Source organism: Pithys albifrons, chromosome 25, assembly GCF_047495875.1.
Source record: "Pithys albifrons albifrons isolate INPA30051 chromosome 25, PitAlb_v1, whole genome shotgun sequence".
Lineage (NCBI taxonomy): Eukaryota > Metazoa > Chordata > Aves > Passeriformes > Thamnophilidae > Pithys > Pithys albifrons.
This window is the reverse complement of record NC_092482.1, coordinates 426,554-444,017: the sequence shown is the minus strand read 5'-3', so window position 1 is coordinate 444,017 and position 17,464 is coordinate 426,554. Positions and strand designations below refer to the sequence as shown.

Below are 17,464 nucleotides of genomic sequence, written 5' to 3'. Positions count from 1 at the left end.
GGGCTCGGTCCTGCCGTGTCCCCAGTAAAGCCTTTTTTGCAGCCGCACGGCTCCGGCTCCGACTCCGTCCTTCCGGCGCAGCCCTGCCCGGGCGTCCTGCCGGGCCCCTTCTCCCGGGGGGGTCTCCGGGCTTGTGCCGCCCCGTCGGGCGGGCGGGGCCGCAGTGGGGCCGGGCCTGCCGGTCTCCTCCCCCCGCGGGCGGAGCCGCGCCGGGGCTGCCCGGGAGGCGGTGCCGTTCCGGTCCCGCTGCTCTCCCCGTTCCGGTCGGCGGCGCATCCGGCGGGCGATGCCGCCCTTCCCCTCGGGGCTGCTGGTGCTGACGGCGCCGCTGCCCGCGCTGCCCCGGCGGGCGGCGGGGCTGGTGGCGGCGGCGGCGGGGCTGGTGGCGGGGCCGCTGTACGTGCACCTGCAGCCGGGTCTGCGGCTGTCGGGCCCCGCCGCCGGCCCCGCCGCACCGCCCGCGGGCCCCGCGCTGCTGCGGGCTCTGGCCGCGCTGTACGCGGCGGCGGCGGCGCGGCGGGGGCTGGACCTGCGCGTCCTGCTCGGGCCCGGCCGGCCCCTGGCGCGGCCGCCCCGCGTCCTGCTCGCCGCCGCCGCCGAGGCGCCAGGGCCGCCGGAGCCGGTGCAGCTCGGGCTGCAGCGCTTGGCCGCGGCTCTGTACGGGTGTCCGCCCGGCCTGCCCGCGCTGCTGCTGGGCGAGGACACCGAGCGCGACGTCGGCGGGGACCCCGAGGGGGACCCCGAGCAGGACACAGACGCGACGCTCCCCGAATTCTTGGACGTGGCGGTCGGCGGCACCTTTGACCGGCTCCACGGCGCTCACCGGCTCCTGCTCAGCGCCTGCTGCCTCCTGGCCCGGCGGCGGCTCCTGGCCGGGGTGGCCGACGGAGACCTGCTCCGCCGTGAGTCCGGGGTGGCCGGCACCGCGTGGGGCCGAGGGGTCAACCCGGTGCTGGCCGGGGCAGGGCGGTGGGCTGGGGGGCCGGTGGCGCGTGTGGTTCTGGCAGCCACCTGCCCAAGGAGGTGTCCTGTCCACAGCTAGCAAGGTGTGCGGGTGCAGCAGGGGCAGAGAGGCAGCCACTCAAAGTCACGAATGGGTGTTGTCGCCCATCTCCCGGGTCTTGCTTTTCTGTCACTCTTGTGCTTCCCCGCCCTCCCGGCACCCGGTAGACAAGGTCCTGCCGGAGCTGATCGAACCATACGAGCTGCGGGCGGCGAAGCTTCGCGAGTTCCTGGAGGATGTGAAGCCCTCGCTGTGCTACGACATCGTGCCTCTGGCCGACCCCTTTGGCCCCTCGGTCACAGACCCCGACCTGCAGTGCCTGGTTGTCAGCGAGGAGACCCACAAGGGAGGAGAGGCCGTGAATAGGAAGAGACTTGAAAATGTAATTCCCCTGCTGGAGCCTGGTGGGCTCCATGTGCCCCACCTCTCGCCCCTGCCCGCTGCTGCCTGGGGGGAGGTTGGGTCTCGGTTTGCCCCTTCTGTCTGCCACATTCCTATGGCTGATGGCCCTTGGGGCTCCCTTCTCTCATCAGGGGCTCCCTGAGCTGGCTCTCCACGAGATCCAATTGATGAAGGACCCTGACCACAGTCAGAATGAGGAGGAAAAGATCAGCTCCTCCAGTCTCCGGCAGCGGCTGCTGGGGACACTGCTGCAGCCCCCGCGGGTGAGGGGGACCTGGAGAACCAGGGCTGCAATGGGATTGGTGTGCCCAGGAAGGGGGGTGGGAGGCTCGGGGTCCACAGAGTTTAGCTGCTCTGCAGGCCAGAGCCTTTTGTGCCTGTCTCTAGGCTTGGGGGTTGGGATCCTTCTCCTGAAAAGTCCAGTCCTCCATCTGCTGCCATGGCTTTCCTTCTTCCCTTAGCAAGACCTGGCCTTGCCATTGCGCCCGTACGTGATTGGCCTGACTGGGGGCACCGGGAGTGGGAAAACCTCCATTGCCAAACTCCTGGGGCACCTGGGCGCCTTCGTCATTGATGCTGACAAGTTGGGCCACGCCGTCTATGCCCCCGGGGGCCCGGCCTATGAGCAGGTGGTGGCAGCCTTTGGGGCAGGTAGAGCCACCGGAGGCTGCGGAGAGGACTGGGACGAGGAGGGGGAGGGAGGGGTGTCTCAGATAGCCCTGGCCTGTGCTCCTCTCCCAGCCTGTGGGTTTTGGGCTCCCATGTTAGAGCTGCTGGTGGGGAAGGCTGAACTAGGCTGCTGTTTGCCTGGGAAAAGTTCTTCCCTGTCCTTTTCAGGAGTCAGGTGAAAAGCTGCCAGGTCAGGTCTTGGAGCCCCTTTCTGCGTTGTGTTCAAAGTCCTGTGCCAAAGCCCTTTCTCCAACCAAGGCTTGCTCCAGGGATGGGAGTTGGATTTCTTCCTCCCAAACCTGTTGTTCTTCTGTCTTGCAGAGATTCTGAATGAAGATGGGACGATTAACAGGAAAGTTCTTGGGGCCAAAGTGTTTGGAAACCAGGTGAAAGCAGAACAGAGACTCAGTATTTGATCCTGTGACCAGGGGAGCTCTCCCCTTGTGCTGAGGCTTTTAAGTTTTCAGTCCTTTGAACTGATGACACCTTCTGGCTGCACTTCTGGCAATTTCATATGGATAGGGCAGGACACATCCAGTCTCTGCAGCTGAGTCAGCAGCTGTGCTGGACATAGTCCTCTTGCCCTGCAGCTGCTGTTGCCTCCTGTCCCCATCCTTGTCCCCTCTATCCCGTGCTTTTCCTTCACTCAGCATATGGTGCAGCAGCCCTGACGTATGTGGAGCTGGTGCTCTCTGCCCCTGGTGCCCGGGGGGCTCAGTGACCCCTGGCCTTGCTGGCTGGGCAGTGCTCAGCCTGCAGCCCCAGAGCTGCCCCAGCCCCAGGTGGAGGCAGCCTGAGGGGTTCCCGGGGTGGATGGGGCTCGTCTGGGTGCTGCTCTGTGGGGAGCTGACTGTGCTGAGGTGCAGCAGAGACCAAGGGTCTGCTGTGTCTGGCAGAGCAAGGAAAATAAGACCCCCCCTTCAGTGGGACCTTCCTGGGTGCCTGCTGACTGCTGACACCCACCATCCCCTGGCTGGCTGCCCAGGAGTTCTGAGGGCAAAGGCCCAAATCCTGCCATGGTCCTTTCTAGGAGCGGCTGAAGAGCCTGACAGACATTGTGTGGCCCGAGATAGCCCGGATGGTGAGGGAGCAGATCCAGGAGGCCAACACTCAAGGTAACTGCCTCAGCTCAGCAGTGAAGCATCTGTGCTGCAGGAAGGTGGGACTGAGACCAGGCTGGGCCAGAGCCGAGGACCTGCCCTGCTGCCGTCCATGGCCAGGCACTGAGGAATGCCCTTGTTCTGTAGGGAAGGCCGTGTGTGTGCTGGACGCTGCGGTGCTGCTGGAGGCGGGGTGGCAGGACATGGTCCATGAGGTGTGGACGGCCATCATCCCGGAGGAGGAGGTGGGCCGTGGCCTGGGCCCCTCGCTCGCTGCCGAGGCCGGTCCGAGGCCTCCCCCGAGTGCCTGAGTGTCCCCTCTGTCCCTGCCAGGCCGTGAGGCGCATCGTGGCCAGGGATGGGCTGAGTGAGGAGGCTGCTCGCCGCCGGCTGCAGAGCCAGATGACCAACAGGCAGCGGGTGGAGCGGGCACAGGTCGTGCTCTGCACCCTCTGGGAGCCGGACGTCACCCGGCAGCAGGTGAGCCCAGGGAGCTGCGGCTCTGAGGGGGCCCGGGAGACCGTGCCGGGCACCGGGGCTGCAGAGCGTGCCTGGGTGGCTGCTCGCCATCGAGGCTGCCTCTGGACACAGCCACAAGGGGCGAAGTTGGGGATGTGGATGCAGCCGGGAAGGGAGAGGACGCGTGGGACCCTCGTGTGAGGCTCCTGCCCGTACCGAGGTGTCCGCCGCCGCTGAGGGGCTGCCCCGCCTGGTTTTCCGGCAGGTGCAGAAGGCCTGGAACCTGCTGCAGCAGCGCCTGAGCCCCGAGCCCAGCCCGTGAGGGGCCGTGGGGCGGCCCCAGGAGGGTCCGTGTCCTGCCACCGCCGCCCTGAGCGCACCGGCCCCGACCGACCCCTCCGACCGGCCCCGACATCCCCCGTGGGGGCCCGTGCGGGGCTGAGCCCCGCTGGGTCACAGTAAAGAGGCTGCTCCGGCTGTGCGTGTCCCTGCTGGGGTCCCGTGTCCCTGCTGGGGTCCCGAGTCCCTGCTGGGGTCCCGTGTCCCTGCTGGGGTCCCGAGTCCCTGCTGGGGTCCCGTGTCCCTGTTGGGGTCCCGAGTCCCTGCTGGGGTCCCGAGTCCCTGCTGGGGTCCCGAGTCCCTGCTGGGGTCCCGTGTCCCTGCTGGGGTCCTGGTGCCGGTCCCGTGCCCCTGTTGGGGTCCCGTCCGCCCACTCGCCTCCACAGCGGCTCCGGTGCCCCGGCCCTTCCAGCTCCCGTTAAGGACGTGCCCCGGCGCTGCGGGGCTCGGAGGGTCCCGCACTGGGGCCCCGCGGCTGCGGTGGCGTCACGGTGGTGACGTCACGCCCGGTCCGGTCACATGACCGGCGGGCGGAAAATGGCGGAGCCGCCGGGGCCCGCGGGCGAGGACTCGTGGGGGAAGGTGGGACGAGGGCCGGGCTGGGCCTTGGGGTGGCGGCGGGCCGGGGGCACCGGGGGAGCGGCGGAGCCGGGGCCGGGGGAGGAGCGGGCGACAGGGCCGGGGCGGGCGCTGCACGGGCGGGCCGGGGCGCTCCGGGAGCCGAACCGCCGGCGCTGCCCAGCCCCGCTGACGTGTCTCCTCCGCTCGCCGACCCCTGGCAGGTGGACGCGGCCTACGGCGACAATGGCCTGGACTCCGGTAGGTGCCCGCGCCCCCCGCCGAGGGCGGCAGCCATGGCCCGGGGACACCCTCCGGTCCCTGTGCTCGGGCGCGGCCCGCGCTGGGACTGACCCCGGAACGCTCTTCTTCCAGCACTCTTCATGGAGAACGCTCGGAAAGGCAGCATAGTGTCCCGGGCCAACAGCATCGGCTCCACCAGCGCCTCTTCTGTGCCCAACACAGGTGCGGTTTGTCCCCGCGGTGTTTCTGCTCTCTGGGCAGCCCAGCACCCGCCGGGCTCCAGCTTTGCCCTGTGCCAAGGCAGGGGCACGGCTGGGCAGGATTCCCACGCAGGGGAGGAGGAGGAAGGTGCTGGGGACAGCGGGTGTTGGCCTTCTGTCCAGCTCCATGAGGATGGGAAGGGGCTGGTGGGGTCGCTGGGGACACTTTTCCAGCCTGCTGGAGCTGAGTGGTGCAGGGCTGTGCTGGGCCTCTGCCCCCTCACTCCCAGCCGTGCTCTGTCCCCACAGACGACGAGGACAGCGACTACCACCAGGAGCCCTACAAGGAGTCGTACAAGGACCGGCGCCGCCGGGCGCACACCCAGGCTGAGCAGAAGCGCCGCGATGCCATCAAGGTGAGGGCAAAGGCTGTGGGGCCTCGCTGGCTCCTGGGGCCCTGCTACACCCAGCGCTGCTCCCGTGCTGTGCTGCTGCATCTGCCCTCCCCAGGACGCTCCTCGTGTGCCAGGAGCTGCCCTGGCTGTGGTGGGGGCTGGGTGTGGACCCAGTCACAGCATGAGCTCCATGTGCTGTGGCTGCTTCCCCACAGAAAGGCTACGATGACCTGCAGGCCATTGTCCCCACCTGCGAGCAGCAGGATTTCTCCATCGGCTCCCAGAAGCTGAGCAAGGCCATTGTCCTCCAGAAAAGTGAGTCCCAAAGGTGTGAAGAGGGAAGGGGATGCTGTTGACCCCCAAAATGCCTCACGTAGAGCTGTGAAGGGCAGTGTTCTGCACCTTGGGACCTTCCCGGTGCGATGGGGCTGTGGGGAGCTCAGGTGCTGCTCACCTGCACCCACCTGCCTACCCCAGGGGAACTGGGGCAGCAGTAGCTGATGCTGCCCTTGCTTGGGCACCTCCTGTGGGGGGTTTCAGGGGCCTGTGTGTGCTCCCAAATCCTCACTCTGCATTCTCATGCTCAGCCATCGACTACATCCAGTTTCTGCACAAGGAAAAGAAGAAGCAGGAGGAGGAAGTTTCTACCCTCAGGAAAGATGTGATGGCCTTGAAGATCATGAAAGTGTAAGGGAAGGGCTGTCAGGGTCTTGCCCTCTTCTTCCTGCAGTTCCTCCATGTCCTTGCAGGGAAGAGCTGTGACGGGTCGTCCAAAGGGGTCCCCAAGCTCTGGCTGGGGACAGGCTTGGAGCCAGGACAGGAGCTGGGTGTGGGACCTGGGAGCAGGAGCTGGGAGCCACAGGCTCAGAACCAGGAGCAGGAGCTGGGGGCAGGAGGCCTTGCTGCTGACCTTGGGGTACTGTGCTTGTTTCAGGAACTACGAGCAGATTGTGAAAGCTCATCAGGACAACCCAAATGAGGGGAAGGACCAGGTCTCTGATGAAGTGAAGTTTAATGTTTTCCAAGGCATCATGGATTCCCTGTTTCAGTCCTTCAACGCCTCCATCTCTGTAACAAGTTTTCAGGAGCTCTCTGCGTGTGTCTTCAGCTGGATCGAGGAGCACTGCAAGCCCCAGGTGAGTGTGGAGCTGCAGCAAGGCTGGTGCCATGGCTGAGGGGGCAGAGACAGTGCACAGGGGTGGCTCTTCCCACAGACCAACTGACCATGTCCTCTCTGCTACAGACACTGCGAGAGGTTGTCATTGGAGTCCTGCACCAGGTGAAGAGTCAGCTCTACTGAACCTCCTCCACGGCCTCCATGCCCACAGGCACAGGGCACCTTCTGCCTGGGGGACGGGCACCGCCCCAGGCCCTCTCCCTCATGGCTGTTTCTAAGCTTTTCTGAATTATTTATTGTATTCCCTCTGAAGCCCAACGGCAGCCATGCAGACACAGCTGCTCCAGTCGGTGTTACCTAATCTTTTTGGGGACTGGGCATGGGGGGAGGAAAGGAGTTCATGGGACAGAGTGGTCGGGGCAGAGTCTCTGGCTCAGGCAGTGCCACAGGGTTGCCTGTGCCACCAACTCTCCCTGTGGAGCTGAGCCTGGAGCAGGTCCACTCTGTGCCCTCAGGCCTCAGACACCCCCACTGACCCCAGCTGGGGAAATGTGACAAATGTGTGCTAAAAACGATGGGTTTCTGGTGTAAAGTAGGAATAGATTCTCCCTGACCTGCAAACTGTCTCCCCGCTCCCTCTGAAGCAGCTCTTTTGAGGCAGATGTTGTGTTTTGGGGGAGCCTGGCAGTGCTGGCAGCAGGGCAAGTCCATCAGTTCCAGGGTGCTGCTGCAGCTGTAGGTGTCCTGGAAGGGACACAGGAAATTCCTTCAAGTGCTGGCTCCTTTTTGGGTTGGCTGTGCTGCATGGGAACTTTCTGCAGTTGTAGCAGTGTGGGCATGTGTGCTCACTGCCCCTCAAGATTTTTATACACACATAACACAACCAGCCTTGATTTGATTTTTGTGAATCACTAAAATAGTCCCAGAGTACTGCCAGTGTCAGCTGTGCACACAGCTGCTCTCCAGAACACCTTTGCCTTTGTCCCACAACCAGTTTGGGTCACAGCTCTGCCCAGGCCAGGGCTGGTCACTGCTCCAGGATGCTGCTGGCAGTGGGATTTGTGCTCCTGCTCCAGGGGAACAGCCAGGGAGTGTTTATTTCAGGCTGTTTTTTTCCCAGCACTGAGGAGGGAGTGTTGCTTCCTGCCTTGGGAGGAGTATGTGGAGTTTTACAGACCTCACACATGAAAGTGACATATTTTTCTATTGTGAAAAGTAATTAAATAAATTCTGCTGAATGTTTTAATGATTTTTTTTTTGCTGCTGTGTTCCTGGAGCTGTGCCTTAGAGCCCTTAGTTTCCAGAAGCCCATTCCAGGCTTATCCTCTCCTAGCTCCTGCCTCACTACTCCTCATAATGCAAATGCTGCCTCAGCACCCTCTGAACAAACACCACAGGGAGGTGCAGCTAACCAAAGTCCTGGTGTTTAATGGAAAGGCTCTCCAGCCCTGACAGTCCCTTGCTCCCTTTCGGAGCACCAGTGTCCCCCACCTCCTCCCACATCCCTTTTCTTACCAGAACACCAGGCACAAATGCCCCCACACCTCCCCTCAGCCCCAGTGGGCCCAGCCTGCCAGCTCCCTGGCACTGAGGAGCAGGAAGAAACAACATCCCTCTGCAAGGAGAGGGCCAGTGCCATGTCACTCCCACCCACCATCCACCAACAAAAAAGAACTTTAAAACAAACGAATATACGGGACAAGCCCAAGTCCTGCTAAGAGAAAAAAACAACAGCCGAGTTTCAGCAGCAGCTACAACAGCAGCAGCAGCTTCTCCCCGGAGCACAGGCATCCCCGGCACCTCACGGGGCCACCGGCAGCACCACGCCGTGGTCCTCGTCCGTCTCTATCCCGACCTCCTCCTGCGCGGCACCAGCGCATCAGGGCAGGCTCAGCTCCCAGCTCAGCAGCCCCGAGCACAGCGCGGCCTCGGTACTTACGAAGAATTGCTTCTTGCTCTTGGGGTACCCCTCCAGGATGGCGTCCAGCAGCTCAGTGGCCTAACGGGAACAGGGTACATGAGGGGGGCAGGGGGCGGCCCGTCCCGGCAGGGCCCGCCCCGCCCCGCAGTCCGTACCATGCGCTTCCTGCGGCGCCATTCCCGGCGGAACAGCTGCTGCTCCCGGCACACCTGCCAAGGGCACAGAGTCAGGGCCGCCCCGGGGCCGGGAATGCCTGCGAGGGAAGTGCCACATGCCGGTGGAGGCGCAGCCCCGGCAGGTCTTCACCTTCTCTTTTTCCTCCGGAGTCACGTGGTTGGTGGCAGATTTAATTCTCTCCAGTTTCTCCGTGTAACTGGCGCAGTCCTTCCTCAGCGCCTCGATCTCCCTGGACATCTCGGGGGTCGTCATGGAGCTGTTCAGGTCCTTCAGCTCTGGGAAGGCGACACCGATCACCGGCCGCACTGCCGGTCGGCACCGGGCGCAGCTGCCCGTGCCTCGGGGCCGCGGCGGGGCCGCCGGGCCGCACTCACCCTGCTCCATGTGCCGGCAGCTCTGATGCAGCGCCTGCAGCTCCGCGGAGCGCGCCGCGATCTGCCCGTCCAGCCCGCGGAGCTCCGCATCGCTGGCGGCCGGGAGCTGCTCCTGCGGGAGCGGAGCGGAGGGCGGGTCAGGGCCGCGGGGGCGGGCGGGGGGCGCCGCGGCCGGGGCTCACCTGGTCGGCGAAGTAGATCTTCTGCTTCCCATAGGCCTTCTCTCGCACGCGGCCCTGCTGCGCCAGCTGCTCCAGCGCCTTCACCACGGCCTGCGGGGCGCGCCGTCAGCGGGGACCGGGACTGGGACCGCGCCCGCCCCGCCCCGCCCCGCCCCGCTCACCGCCTTGCCCAGCCCGTGCTCCCGCTGCAGGTTCCCGAAGGCGTCCTGGGCGCTGTACGGCCGGTTCTGCTCGCGCAGGTACCGCAGCAGGACGGCGGCAGCGCCTCCTGCAGGACCGGTCCCGGTCACCACGGCCCTCTGACACTGCAGCGGCCGCCCGGGGTCCCCGGTCCCCTCCCGGGGTCCCCTCCCGGGCTCCCCTCCCGCACTCACCGCCCGCCGCGGCCTCGCGCCCTTTGCTCATCCCGCCCGCTCCGTCCCGGTCGCGCCGCTCGCGCGTTTCCGGCGCGCCCCCGGCGAACGGGGGCGAGGGCAAGGCCGGCTCTGATGGGCGGAGGCGGAAGTGCCGCGGCCCCGGTGTGGCCCCGCACCGGCCCCGGCCCTGGAGCCCGTAGGGAACAAGCCGTTACCGACCCGCACCCCTCCCCCGGAGAAGCCCCGCGCTCGGGCAGGCGGAGACAGACAAACAGCAGCCGGTAACGGGGGCCCTGCCGAGGTATGTTCTTGGCTGCACAAACGGGATCAGAACCGGGCCTATGGCTTAGGAAACGCAACGGGGGAGCTCGGTGGGCACAGCGGGATCGGCTCTCCCCGGGGGCTGCTGGTTTGTTCATGGGGCCGCGGTGGGCGGGAGCTCCTCAGTCACTGGCGGTCAGTTGGTGCCCCAGTCCGGTTCCCGTTGCTGGGCTCTGCCTGCACGAGGCTGGATGAAGCAGGGTGGGCCCGGGGCCAGGGGGCTACACCACTGCCCGGGCACCCCCGCCCCACCTCCTCCAGGAAACCCGGCCTCGGGCCAGCCCCCGGGAACAAGCTGCAGGAGCACAGGGGGTTCTAGCAAAGTGTTAGCTGGCTGTCAACAAAGGCTGTTAGTTCAGGAAAGCAACACGAGAGCAGGGGCCACACATGGATGTTCTTGCAGGACTCTGGTGGTCGCAGCAGGTGTCTTATTGCCATCGAGCTCTTAAAAAACAGCATCATGAGGAGCTAGAGCCGAGGGAAGGCCAGTGCAAGGAAAACATTGTGGCTGCACAACGTCCACAGTGGAGCAAGGGGGTTGGTTCCACACGGAGCTGGATATTGCTGGGAAAGACTTGGATTTGTGAACATTTCAGGAGTGGGCAACTGTCCCAGACACCAAGTCTGAGGGGCCTCATCCTGTTCTCCTGGTCACGCATCATTCCTGGAGGCTGGTGCACGATTGTCCCTGGCGATGCTGTCGGTCCCACCAGTCTCAAGAGCTGCAGACACCAGATTTATTGTCTTAGGTGGGGAAGTTTGGAACAGGCAGTGTCCTGGCAAACTGCACAGGGTGATTGTGGAGCTGTCCCTTCAATGCCTCTTCCCAGGGATTACCAGTGTCCTTTATTTTAAAATCCAAGCGAGTCTACAGTCACAAGTCACAGTGAAGTTCCCAGCCAGCAACTGGCTGTCACATCACTCAGACTCACAGGCGACGATTGAGAGAACTGTGCAAGGCTTTTCCTTCCAGGATTCCCTCTGTGATGAGAAATAGAAAACCAGAGGGAAGTGATGGGATGGCTTACTGGCCTCGGGAGCCAGCAGGATCCAGCTGGTTCAGCTCAGACTGATCCAGCAGTTCAAAGTCATCGCCTTCGGCATCAGTGTCCAAGTCTGAGCTGACCGCTCTGAGCTGAGTCTTTGCCCCTCTCTGGGGATTGGTGCTGCATGAGGAGCCTGCCTGAGGGGCTCCTGACAGTGCCAGCTGGATCATCCCCCTGGTGACAAAGCCAGCAATGTTGTTGGTGAGATTCTGCACTGCCGGCAGCGCGCCAGACTCCTCCTGGTCATAAGGGAGATGCAGATCCTCTGTCCCTTGTGGGCGGTACGCCAGGCTTGGGATCCCAATGCTGGTGTCATCTTCATCATCTATGCCAGTTGCTTCTGGGTTTATGGAAGGGAAGTCAGGGAGATCCCTGGCAAAAGATTCTTCTGGGTCACTGTGACCGTCCAGGTCTGGAGGAGGAGAAAGTGCTTTAAATGCCGGCACCCACCCAGCACCTGCAAGCCCTGGGCAGGAGCTGGGCCAGCACCTCCCTAGGACAGACTGCTGGCATCTCATAGACTACATGCTCCTCAACCCACTCTCCTCCCTGTCCCAGCTATTTGGATCCCACTGATCTCCCAGCTCACTCAAGGAATGCAGGTTCCAAACCAGCCACCTGCCAGAGAGGAGCACCTGCACCCCCAACCACACTGCTTCTGCACCCACAGCCAACTGGCACAGCTGGATCTGCCTTTGCAGAGCAGCTGCTGTCACTCTGCTCAAGCACCACAGGAATGAAGGAGGAAGCTCCAAATAAAACAGGCAATTGCAGTTCATGTGCAGCAGCAAGGCCGACATCAAACAGCCAGACCTCAAGGACATGAGGTAAAGCATCCTCCCTCCAACCCATCACACTGGCACCTGTTTGGCATTCCACACCTTCCAGAAGCTTCCTGTTTCCTCTCACCTTCTGATCCCTCTGTCAGGGGAGTCTGGCCCCTCGAAAGATTAAACACCCCATTTTCAGTGTAGGAAACCTCAGCATCCGAATGCTCCGAGTCAGAGATGGTCAGTTCCTTGGCGACCACAGAGTCATCCAGCTTTGAAATAAGAGATAAAATTGAAAACATCAGCACTGGAGACCTTTCAAGGCAAAACAGGTGATCCAGTGGCCTCCAGTGAAACCCAGCCCTCAGGGGAGGCTGGTACCTATGGCTCACTCATGTTTACTGCCCAGTCTAGGAGCGTGCAGCTGGCGTGAGCAGCTCTGGACATCCTTGAGTGGGGACAGAGTGGGAAAGAGCTCTCTGAAAGGGGTGTCCTCATCTCTGCCATCTCACTTAGCTACCCCATGCTGACATGCAGGCAGGTGCTGTGTGTCCCCATAGTGCAGTTAGCTCTGTCCCTGTCCCAGATGCTCCATTACCTTGGGGCAGAATGCAGCCAGCTCCTCTTCACTGTCGCTCCCATCGTCTGTGGCCTCCTGACCGAGGGCCCGGCCACGCACTGCCAGAAACCAGAGCCAAAGCTGTTACTGCTGCTGGGACAGGGCTCTGTGCAGGACCAGAAAACCCCAAGCTGGACACAGCACAGCAGAGCCAGCTCTGTTCCACAGCAGAGCCATGATCATTCCCGATGGTGGCTGCAGCAGGTTTTTTGAAGAGATGAATATGTTTAGCACTCCCCTGCTGATCCCTTCCTCCCTCTTCCATGCAACCATGATACAGAACACAGAGTTCTGGCAGCCAGGAACTGGAGCAGCTCAGCACTGTGAAGATCCCACAGCAGCTGCTCCCTGGGAGGTGCCTGTGAAGGCAGAGCTGCCTCGCCCACTTCCCAAGGCAGCTCCAAGAATTTGCTGTGCCAGACATGCAGTCCAACCCCACGCCAAGGCGGGGGGCTCTGTTCACAGCCTGTCTCAGGTACCAAGGGTCAGGGTCTGAGGGCTCAGAAAGGGCATGGAACTCACGTTGCCTGTCCCGCTGCCGGGCTGTCACGTATCCCCGCACGCCGAAGTCCAGCCGCCGCAGCGCCGGCTCCAGCCGCAGGTACACGCGCTGCCCCAGCCTGTGGTACACGGCCAGGGGCCACAGCAGGATGAAGAGCACTGGGGCAAGTGGGAACACACGTCAGGAGGTTGTTCAGGATGCTGCCTGGCCAAGATCCTGCCCATTTTGTGATGCAGGATAACACACAACAGCAGATCTGGGCACTGAGGGCAGTACTGCGGGGGGCTGTTAGAACTGGTGCAATCAGCTCTGCCATTTTAACAAAATTGAAAGGCCAACCTGTTAGTGCTCAGATCTGTGGTTATGAAACACTCAAACATGTTCTCTCTTCAGACCAGACTTCGAGTCCTGGTCAAGAACCTCAACATTCCAGGAAGAAAGTACTATTTTAAATTTTAAAGCCATTGACACAAGCTTTCCTTTTGCACAGAGGAGTCTCATCCCTCAGACACCTCATCTCTTTTCATATGTAAGTCTGTATTGGCACAGAGATCTACTTACACAGCAAGTATGAGAGCAAGAGTCCAGGGATATACCGGCCGAGCACAGCCAGGAAAGTGAAGACTCCACACACTAGAAGGCAAAACTGAAGACATGGGAGACAATGAGTTTCAAAGATTAAGCAGTGGCCTCACTTAGTTTTTGATCATCTTAGTCCTCTAAGGACAGCGAAGCCTTCCTGGAGTCCAAACACCCACTCTAAGATGGCCACAGACATGGGGGTATCTGCCCTCAGAGCCACAGGCAGGCAAGGCCTCCTGCCTCAGGGCATGAGGAGCTTCCCAAAGCTGGGATGCCAAAAGCAAGGAAGAGGCTAAAGAAGAGAGAACTCTTCAAGGTGAAGAGGACAGGGACAGTATCACCATGCAAGAGGTTTTCTTTGCACAAGCTCTAAAAAAGAAATAAAGAAAAGCTTTACACGCTTTCTTGAACTGTTGAAACCCAGTAAGGGAAACAAGTTTGCCAGCTCAACCCAGGACAGACACTTAGAAAGCCAGAAACCTACAGAAGGAGCAGCCACACTCTCATCTCAGTGGTGCAAACCACACACCAACACGCACTTTCTCCTCCCTCCTCCACAGCCTGTTCATTCTGCCTATGCTTTCTATTCCTTCCCCCACCTAACAGCCATGGTGTTATGGGAGACCTCCTGTGGCAACCTCCCATGCCTGAACGTGTTCAGCCAGTGCTGGATGCCAGCACAGAAGGATCCTTGGGTTCAGAAGAGGCTCCACATCAAGCAGGTTATCCCTGAGGTCTGTACATTCTTACCTTGCCAGGGCTTTGCCTCTTGAAAATGAAGAGATTACTTAAGAAGTTGGTCACAGCCACCCATCCTTCAGCCAAATGGTGACAGAGCTCTGGCAATCCGAGCAGCCGAGGGTGGACGTATCCCCAGCTGCAGTGAAGGCAGAATTTGGGAACAGATGTTACTGCATCAATGTCAGTGCTGAAATCCCTTGTTACAAACACTTCTTCCTCCCCAGCAAGGAGCTCTAAGGATAAGGGTCATCTGCCCTCCCCAAAGCAGCTTGTCTGTGGCCACTCTATCAGTGTCCCAGCGCTCCCACAGCAGCTGAGGAGCAGGAAATTTAGTCAGTGGCCCCGACTAGTTTCCATGCTGCTGGAGGGGGCGGGCAGTATAGAGGCAAAGCAAGTGAATCCATTTACTTTTTCTGCAGTTATTTGGTCAACTGCAGCCTGCAAGAGTCCAGCATGAGGTCTAGAAGCAGCCTTGCACCTCACTTCATATACTCAGTTACTTTGGAGGCCTTGAATTGGTGATTTTTGTTAGTGCCTCTTAACTGCTGGTCACAAGTCCCTGAAGGTCATGAAGAGCAATTCCTTTTGTGCTTGGGCCTCTTAAAAGACTGAATAAAGACAATTGTCCTGTGGAAACCAGCTCGGGTGACTTAATCGGGCGCTGACATCCAGCACAGTCTGGCAGCAGCAGCAGGAAGGTGTGCCCAGAGAGCCAGGTGTGAGCAGGGAGGCAACACCCCAGCATTTCTCAACCCATTATTAATGCTGCAGTCAGGTCATAACTATGCAGGAACAACTGCTGGGTTAAACATTCCCTATCAAGTCTCAGGTGACTTCATTAATCCCCACAGAAATGCTGTTTTCCTCCTGCTGGAGGCCCATACAAGAGGAATTGCTTCTAAGGAAGCACCTCTCACTGCAGGGGGCAGGGGACTGAGCATCACTGGAAACTGGCATGAAGGCAAAGATGAAGGATAATAAAAAGGCTTGGGCAAGTCAAAATCTTCTCATGACCTCCTGACAGTGTCCTAGGCCCCATCCTCCCTCCAGCCAGCAGCTCCCTTCTCTCCCTCACCCCAAGGATATTCAAGCATGTGCAGGTAACAACAAAGTATCATAGCAGGAGTCAATTAGTTTCCTACCTCTCATTGTCTAATTCGTCAGGTCTTGCCACTAAAATATTAAGAACAGACACTACATTAGTTGCAAGGAATTTGCCATGGGAATGCTTAGCTCTTGGGATTTAAGTAAAGATTTAATGAGCTAGGGAACACCTGGAAAAGACATTAACTGTAATTACAGGGTGGAGATGCATCACTCCATAACACATCTTGAGTGTGTACGTGTCACAGTCCAGGACTGCAACAGTCTCCCTGTTGCTCCCTGGTATTTGTCGGACACTGGAGGCTGCTCTGGCCACAACAGCACTTCCCTCTCCCTCACTCCCTGCACACACCAGCTGGGGAGCAGGAATAGCCTGCAGGCTGGAGGCATCAGGGATTTAAGTATTTTGATACTTTCTCACCAAGGCCAGGACTTGAAAAATGATCAAGGGCTGTACCAGCCATCCCAAGATCAAAATCAGGCAGATGAGGGAGCTCAATAGACACTGCCACTCAAAAAGGAGCCTGAGCCAAGCTTCAAAACCAAGGAAAGCTTTAATGTCTTCCCAGGAACTACACAGAACATGGGTTGAAGCAGAAGGCTGGGAGCTAACTTGCTGGTTAGTCAGGGAGCCAGCCCTGAGGCAGGCAGACCCTCCCACTACCCCAAACCAGCCTCCCCTGCAAAGCCACGGGACCCCGAGCTGGGTGGAGTGGGGTGTTCAGCAGTGTATTAATGTCACAAAGGAAGGACACAACTGCTTTGTTACTCAAGGCTTAGGACAAACTTCTTTGACAGCTGTTCAAATGCCTCTTCTCCCAACAAAATCTCTGCTCAACAGCAAGAGTGGGACTCATCTTCATTCTAAACTGGATTATTATGGATTCTGAGGAGAAACCCAAATGAGCTCCACATACACTTCAATGTCTGGCTTTGATACTTAATACTTAGAAAGTGAATCACTGTCTCAAACCTGCAGTAGGTCACGTACACCCCATGGTTCAGGACTAGAAGGCAAATACCAGTGTCACAAGTACAAAAAGGTCTTATGTTTACACAAGGTAGAATTTTCCAGCTCCAGGGAGAAAACGCCTGCAGTACCCTTGACAGCTTGTAGACCCTCAGAGCAAAAGACTCAGGTTTTAACAATTGAACTGCAGACAGAGCCTGTACTCATGGGCTGGGAAACGGGGCGAGATTTTCTGCTTTATCAGCAAAAATGCTGTTACTTACCTCCAATTTCTGGCCAGATTTTGTGTTTCCACTGGTCTATGCACACTACTACTATCAGGGTAAATGCAACCAGGAACAGCAAATGAAGGGAAGTCAGAGCAAAGAACCTGTGGGAAAGAAACTAACAGAGTCGGTACCGGCCAGATCTGAGCAAGACACAAAAGAGTTACACAAACTAATCCGAAACCAACCAGTCACTCGTTAAGGAAACTCCTCAGGTGCTACTCAGTCAGCACTGAGGGGGGCCAGTTCTCCCGGGACAGCCCTGCTGTACAGCCTCCTGTCCCAGGCGAGCAGCGCCCGCGGCCCTCCCTGCACCACCACAGCGGTTGGGATCTCCCGTGTGTTCTCCCGGTTAGTTTGACGCTCTCCTGTACAAGGGGAGCACACGGAGGGGGACGGGGCTGCAGCAGACCCAGCGCTCCCGGGTCCCTCTTGTCCGGAACCGGCCACGGCCCAAACCCGCGGCTGCTCACGGCCCGTTCCTGCGTGAGGGCAACTGTCCCGCGCTCCACCGAGCCCCGCTGCCTCGGGGACGGCGCACGGACCCTCCCAGCCGCGGCCATCGCGGGCCGGGCCTCGGCGGGACGCGCCTCCCTAACGGGACGGCTCCGCCGCCCGCCCGCCCTGCGCTGCTTGGTCCCGGTCCCGGTCCCGGCCCCGCCGCTTACCAGAACAGGCCGTGCACCGCCGCCCAGCACAGCACGCTGCGGCCCGGCCGCTCCCACACCAGCACGGCCTGCAGGGCGCCCAGCAGCGGCTCGTAGGGCCCGAGGCGGCCGCGCAGCGCCGCGCTCAGCGCCTGCACCCGCATTTGCCGCTCGCCGGGCCCGGGCCCCTCCGCCGCCGCCGCCGCCATCGCTCCCACACAGCGTCAACATCCGCCCGCCGCCCGCGCGCACGCGCCCGCCACGGACATGGCGGCCCCCGCCGCCGGCAGCCGCAGCGCCTCCCTGGGCGCCGCCATCTTGGCGCAGGCGCAGTCAGCGCCGCCTGCCGGGGCGCACGCGCATTGCCAGGGCGCCGCCAGGGGAGGGGGCGCGCGGCGCTG

At 60.8% G+C, this 17,464-nt stretch overlaps 4 protein-coding genes across 6 annotated transcripts; 2 read left to right on the top strand and 2 right to left on the bottom strand.

Annotated features, from left to right (window-relative positions):
• Positions 1-212: 212 nt before the first annotated feature.
• COASY (Coenzyme A synthase) lies at positions 213-4,110 on the top strand. Of its 3 annotated transcripts, none has more exons than XM_071577599.1 (9): positions 213-902; positions 1,171-1,385; positions 1,537-1,668; positions 1,867-2,056; positions 2,396-2,460; positions 3,105-3,189; positions 3,322-3,389; positions 3,508-3,654; positions 3,899-4,110. In XM_071577599.1, the coding sequence occupies exons 1-9, from the start codon at positions 287-289 to the stop codon at positions 3,953-3,955; spliced, it is 1,575 nt and encodes a 524-aa protein (XP_071433700.1). In that variant the 5' UTR covers positions 213-286; the 3' UTR covers positions 3,956-4,110. The 3 variants fall into 3 exon arrangements, with proteins under 3 accessions (XP_071433700.1, XP_071433698.1, XP_071433699.1); XM_071577598.1 differs by having other exon boundaries at positions 215-902; positions 3,322-3,419; XM_071577597.1 differs by having other exon boundaries at positions 3,105-3,419.
• A 350-nt stretch (positions 4,111-4,460) lies between these two features.
• On the top strand, positions 4,461-7,735 carry MLX (MAX dimerization protein MLX). Its single transcript, XM_071577602.1, has 8 exons — positions 4,461-4,554; positions 4,755-4,791; positions 4,906-4,995; positions 5,283-5,389; positions 5,584-5,683; positions 5,956-6,055; positions 6,303-6,504; positions 6,612-7,735. The coding sequence occupies exons 1-8, from the start codon at positions 4,492-4,494 to the stop codon at positions 6,666-6,668; spliced, it is 756 nt and encodes a 251-aa protein (XP_071433703.1). The 5' UTR covers positions 4,461-4,491; the 3' UTR covers positions 6,669-7,735.
• Positions 7,736-7,893: 158 nt separating this feature from the next.
• Positions 7,894-10,124, bottom strand: PSMC3IP (PSMC3 interacting protein). The gene is made up of 8 exons (XM_071577603.1): positions 9,514-10,124; positions 9,301-9,407; positions 9,140-9,229; positions 8,958-9,069; positions 8,713-8,858; positions 8,562-8,615; positions 8,425-8,484; positions 7,894-8,346 (listed from the first exon to the last, which is right to left on the bottom strand). The coding sequence occupies exons 1-8, from the start codon at positions 9,542-9,544 to the stop codon at positions 8,287-8,289; spliced, it is 660 nt and encodes a 219-aa protein (XP_071433704.1). The 5' UTR covers positions 9,545-10,124; the 3' UTR covers positions 7,894-8,286.
• Positions 10,125-10,224: 100 nt separating this feature from the next.
• Positions 10,225-17,327, bottom strand: RETREG3 (reticulophagy regulator family member 3). The gene is made up of 9 exons (XM_071577600.1): positions 17,085-17,327; positions 16,414-16,520; positions 15,219-15,249; positions 14,086-14,212; positions 13,315-13,399; positions 12,774-12,911; positions 12,231-12,310; positions 11,772-11,904; positions 10,225-11,274 (listed from the first exon to the last, which is right to left on the bottom strand). The coding sequence occupies exons 1-9, from the start codon at positions 17,270-17,272 to the stop codon at positions 10,841-10,843; spliced, it is 1,323 nt and encodes a 440-aa protein (XP_071433701.1). The 5' UTR covers positions 17,273-17,327; the 3' UTR covers positions 10,225-10,840.
• Between the last annotated feature and the right edge of the window lie 137 nt (positions 17,328-17,464).

Bases quoted from the DNA above. Each gene is read 5' to 3' on its own strand.
- MLX (XM_071577602.1), top strand. From the start codon at position 4,492: ATGACCGGCGGGCGGAAAATGGCGGAGCCGCCGGGGCCCGCGGGCGAG. The intron at 4,555-4,754 runs GTGGGACGAGGG...GACCCCTGGCAG, and splicing joins GCGAGGACTCGTGGGGGAAG to GTGGACGCGGCCTACGGCGA. The intron at 5,684-5,955 runs GTGAGTCCCAAA...TCTCATGCTCAG, and splicing joins GGCCATTGTCCTCCAGAAAA to CCATCGACTACATCCAGTTT.
- RETREG3 (XM_071577600.1), bottom strand. From the start codon at position 17,272: ATGGCGGCGGCGGCGGCGGAGGGGCCCGGGCCCGGCGAGCGGCAAATG. The intron at 13,400-14,085 runs GTAAGAATGTAC...CCATGTCTTCAG, and splicing joins AGAGGCAAAGCCCTGGCAAG to TTTTGCCTTCTAGTGTGTGG. The intron at 12,912-13,314 runs GTAAGTAGATCT...CACTTGCCCCAG, and splicing joins CTTGCTCTCATACTTGCTGT to TGCTCTTCATCCTGCTGTGG.
- COASY (XM_071577597.1), top strand. From the start codon at position 287: ATGCCGCCCTTCCCCTCGGGGCTGCTGGTGCTGACGGCGCCGCTGCCC. The intron at 2,057-2,395 runs GTAGAGCCACCG...TCTGTCTTGCAG, and splicing joins GGTGGCAGCCTTTGGGGCAG to AGATTCTGAATGAAGATGGG. The intron at 2,461-3,104 runs GTGAAAGCAGAA...GGTCCTTTCTAG, and splicing joins CCAAAGTGTTTGGAAACCAG to GAGCGGCTGAAGAGCCTGAC.
- PSMC3IP (XM_071577603.1), bottom strand. From the start codon at position 9,544: ATGAGCAAAGGGCGCGAGGCCGCGGCGGGCG. The intron at 9,230-9,300 runs GTGAGCGGGGCG...CGCGCCCCGCAG, and splicing joins AGCACGGGCTGGGCAAGGCG to GCCGTGGTGAAGGCGCTGGA. The intron at 8,347-8,424 runs GTAAGTACCGAG...GGTGCCGCGCAG, and splicing joins AGAGCAAGAAGCAATTCTTC to GAGGAGGTCGGGATAGAGAC.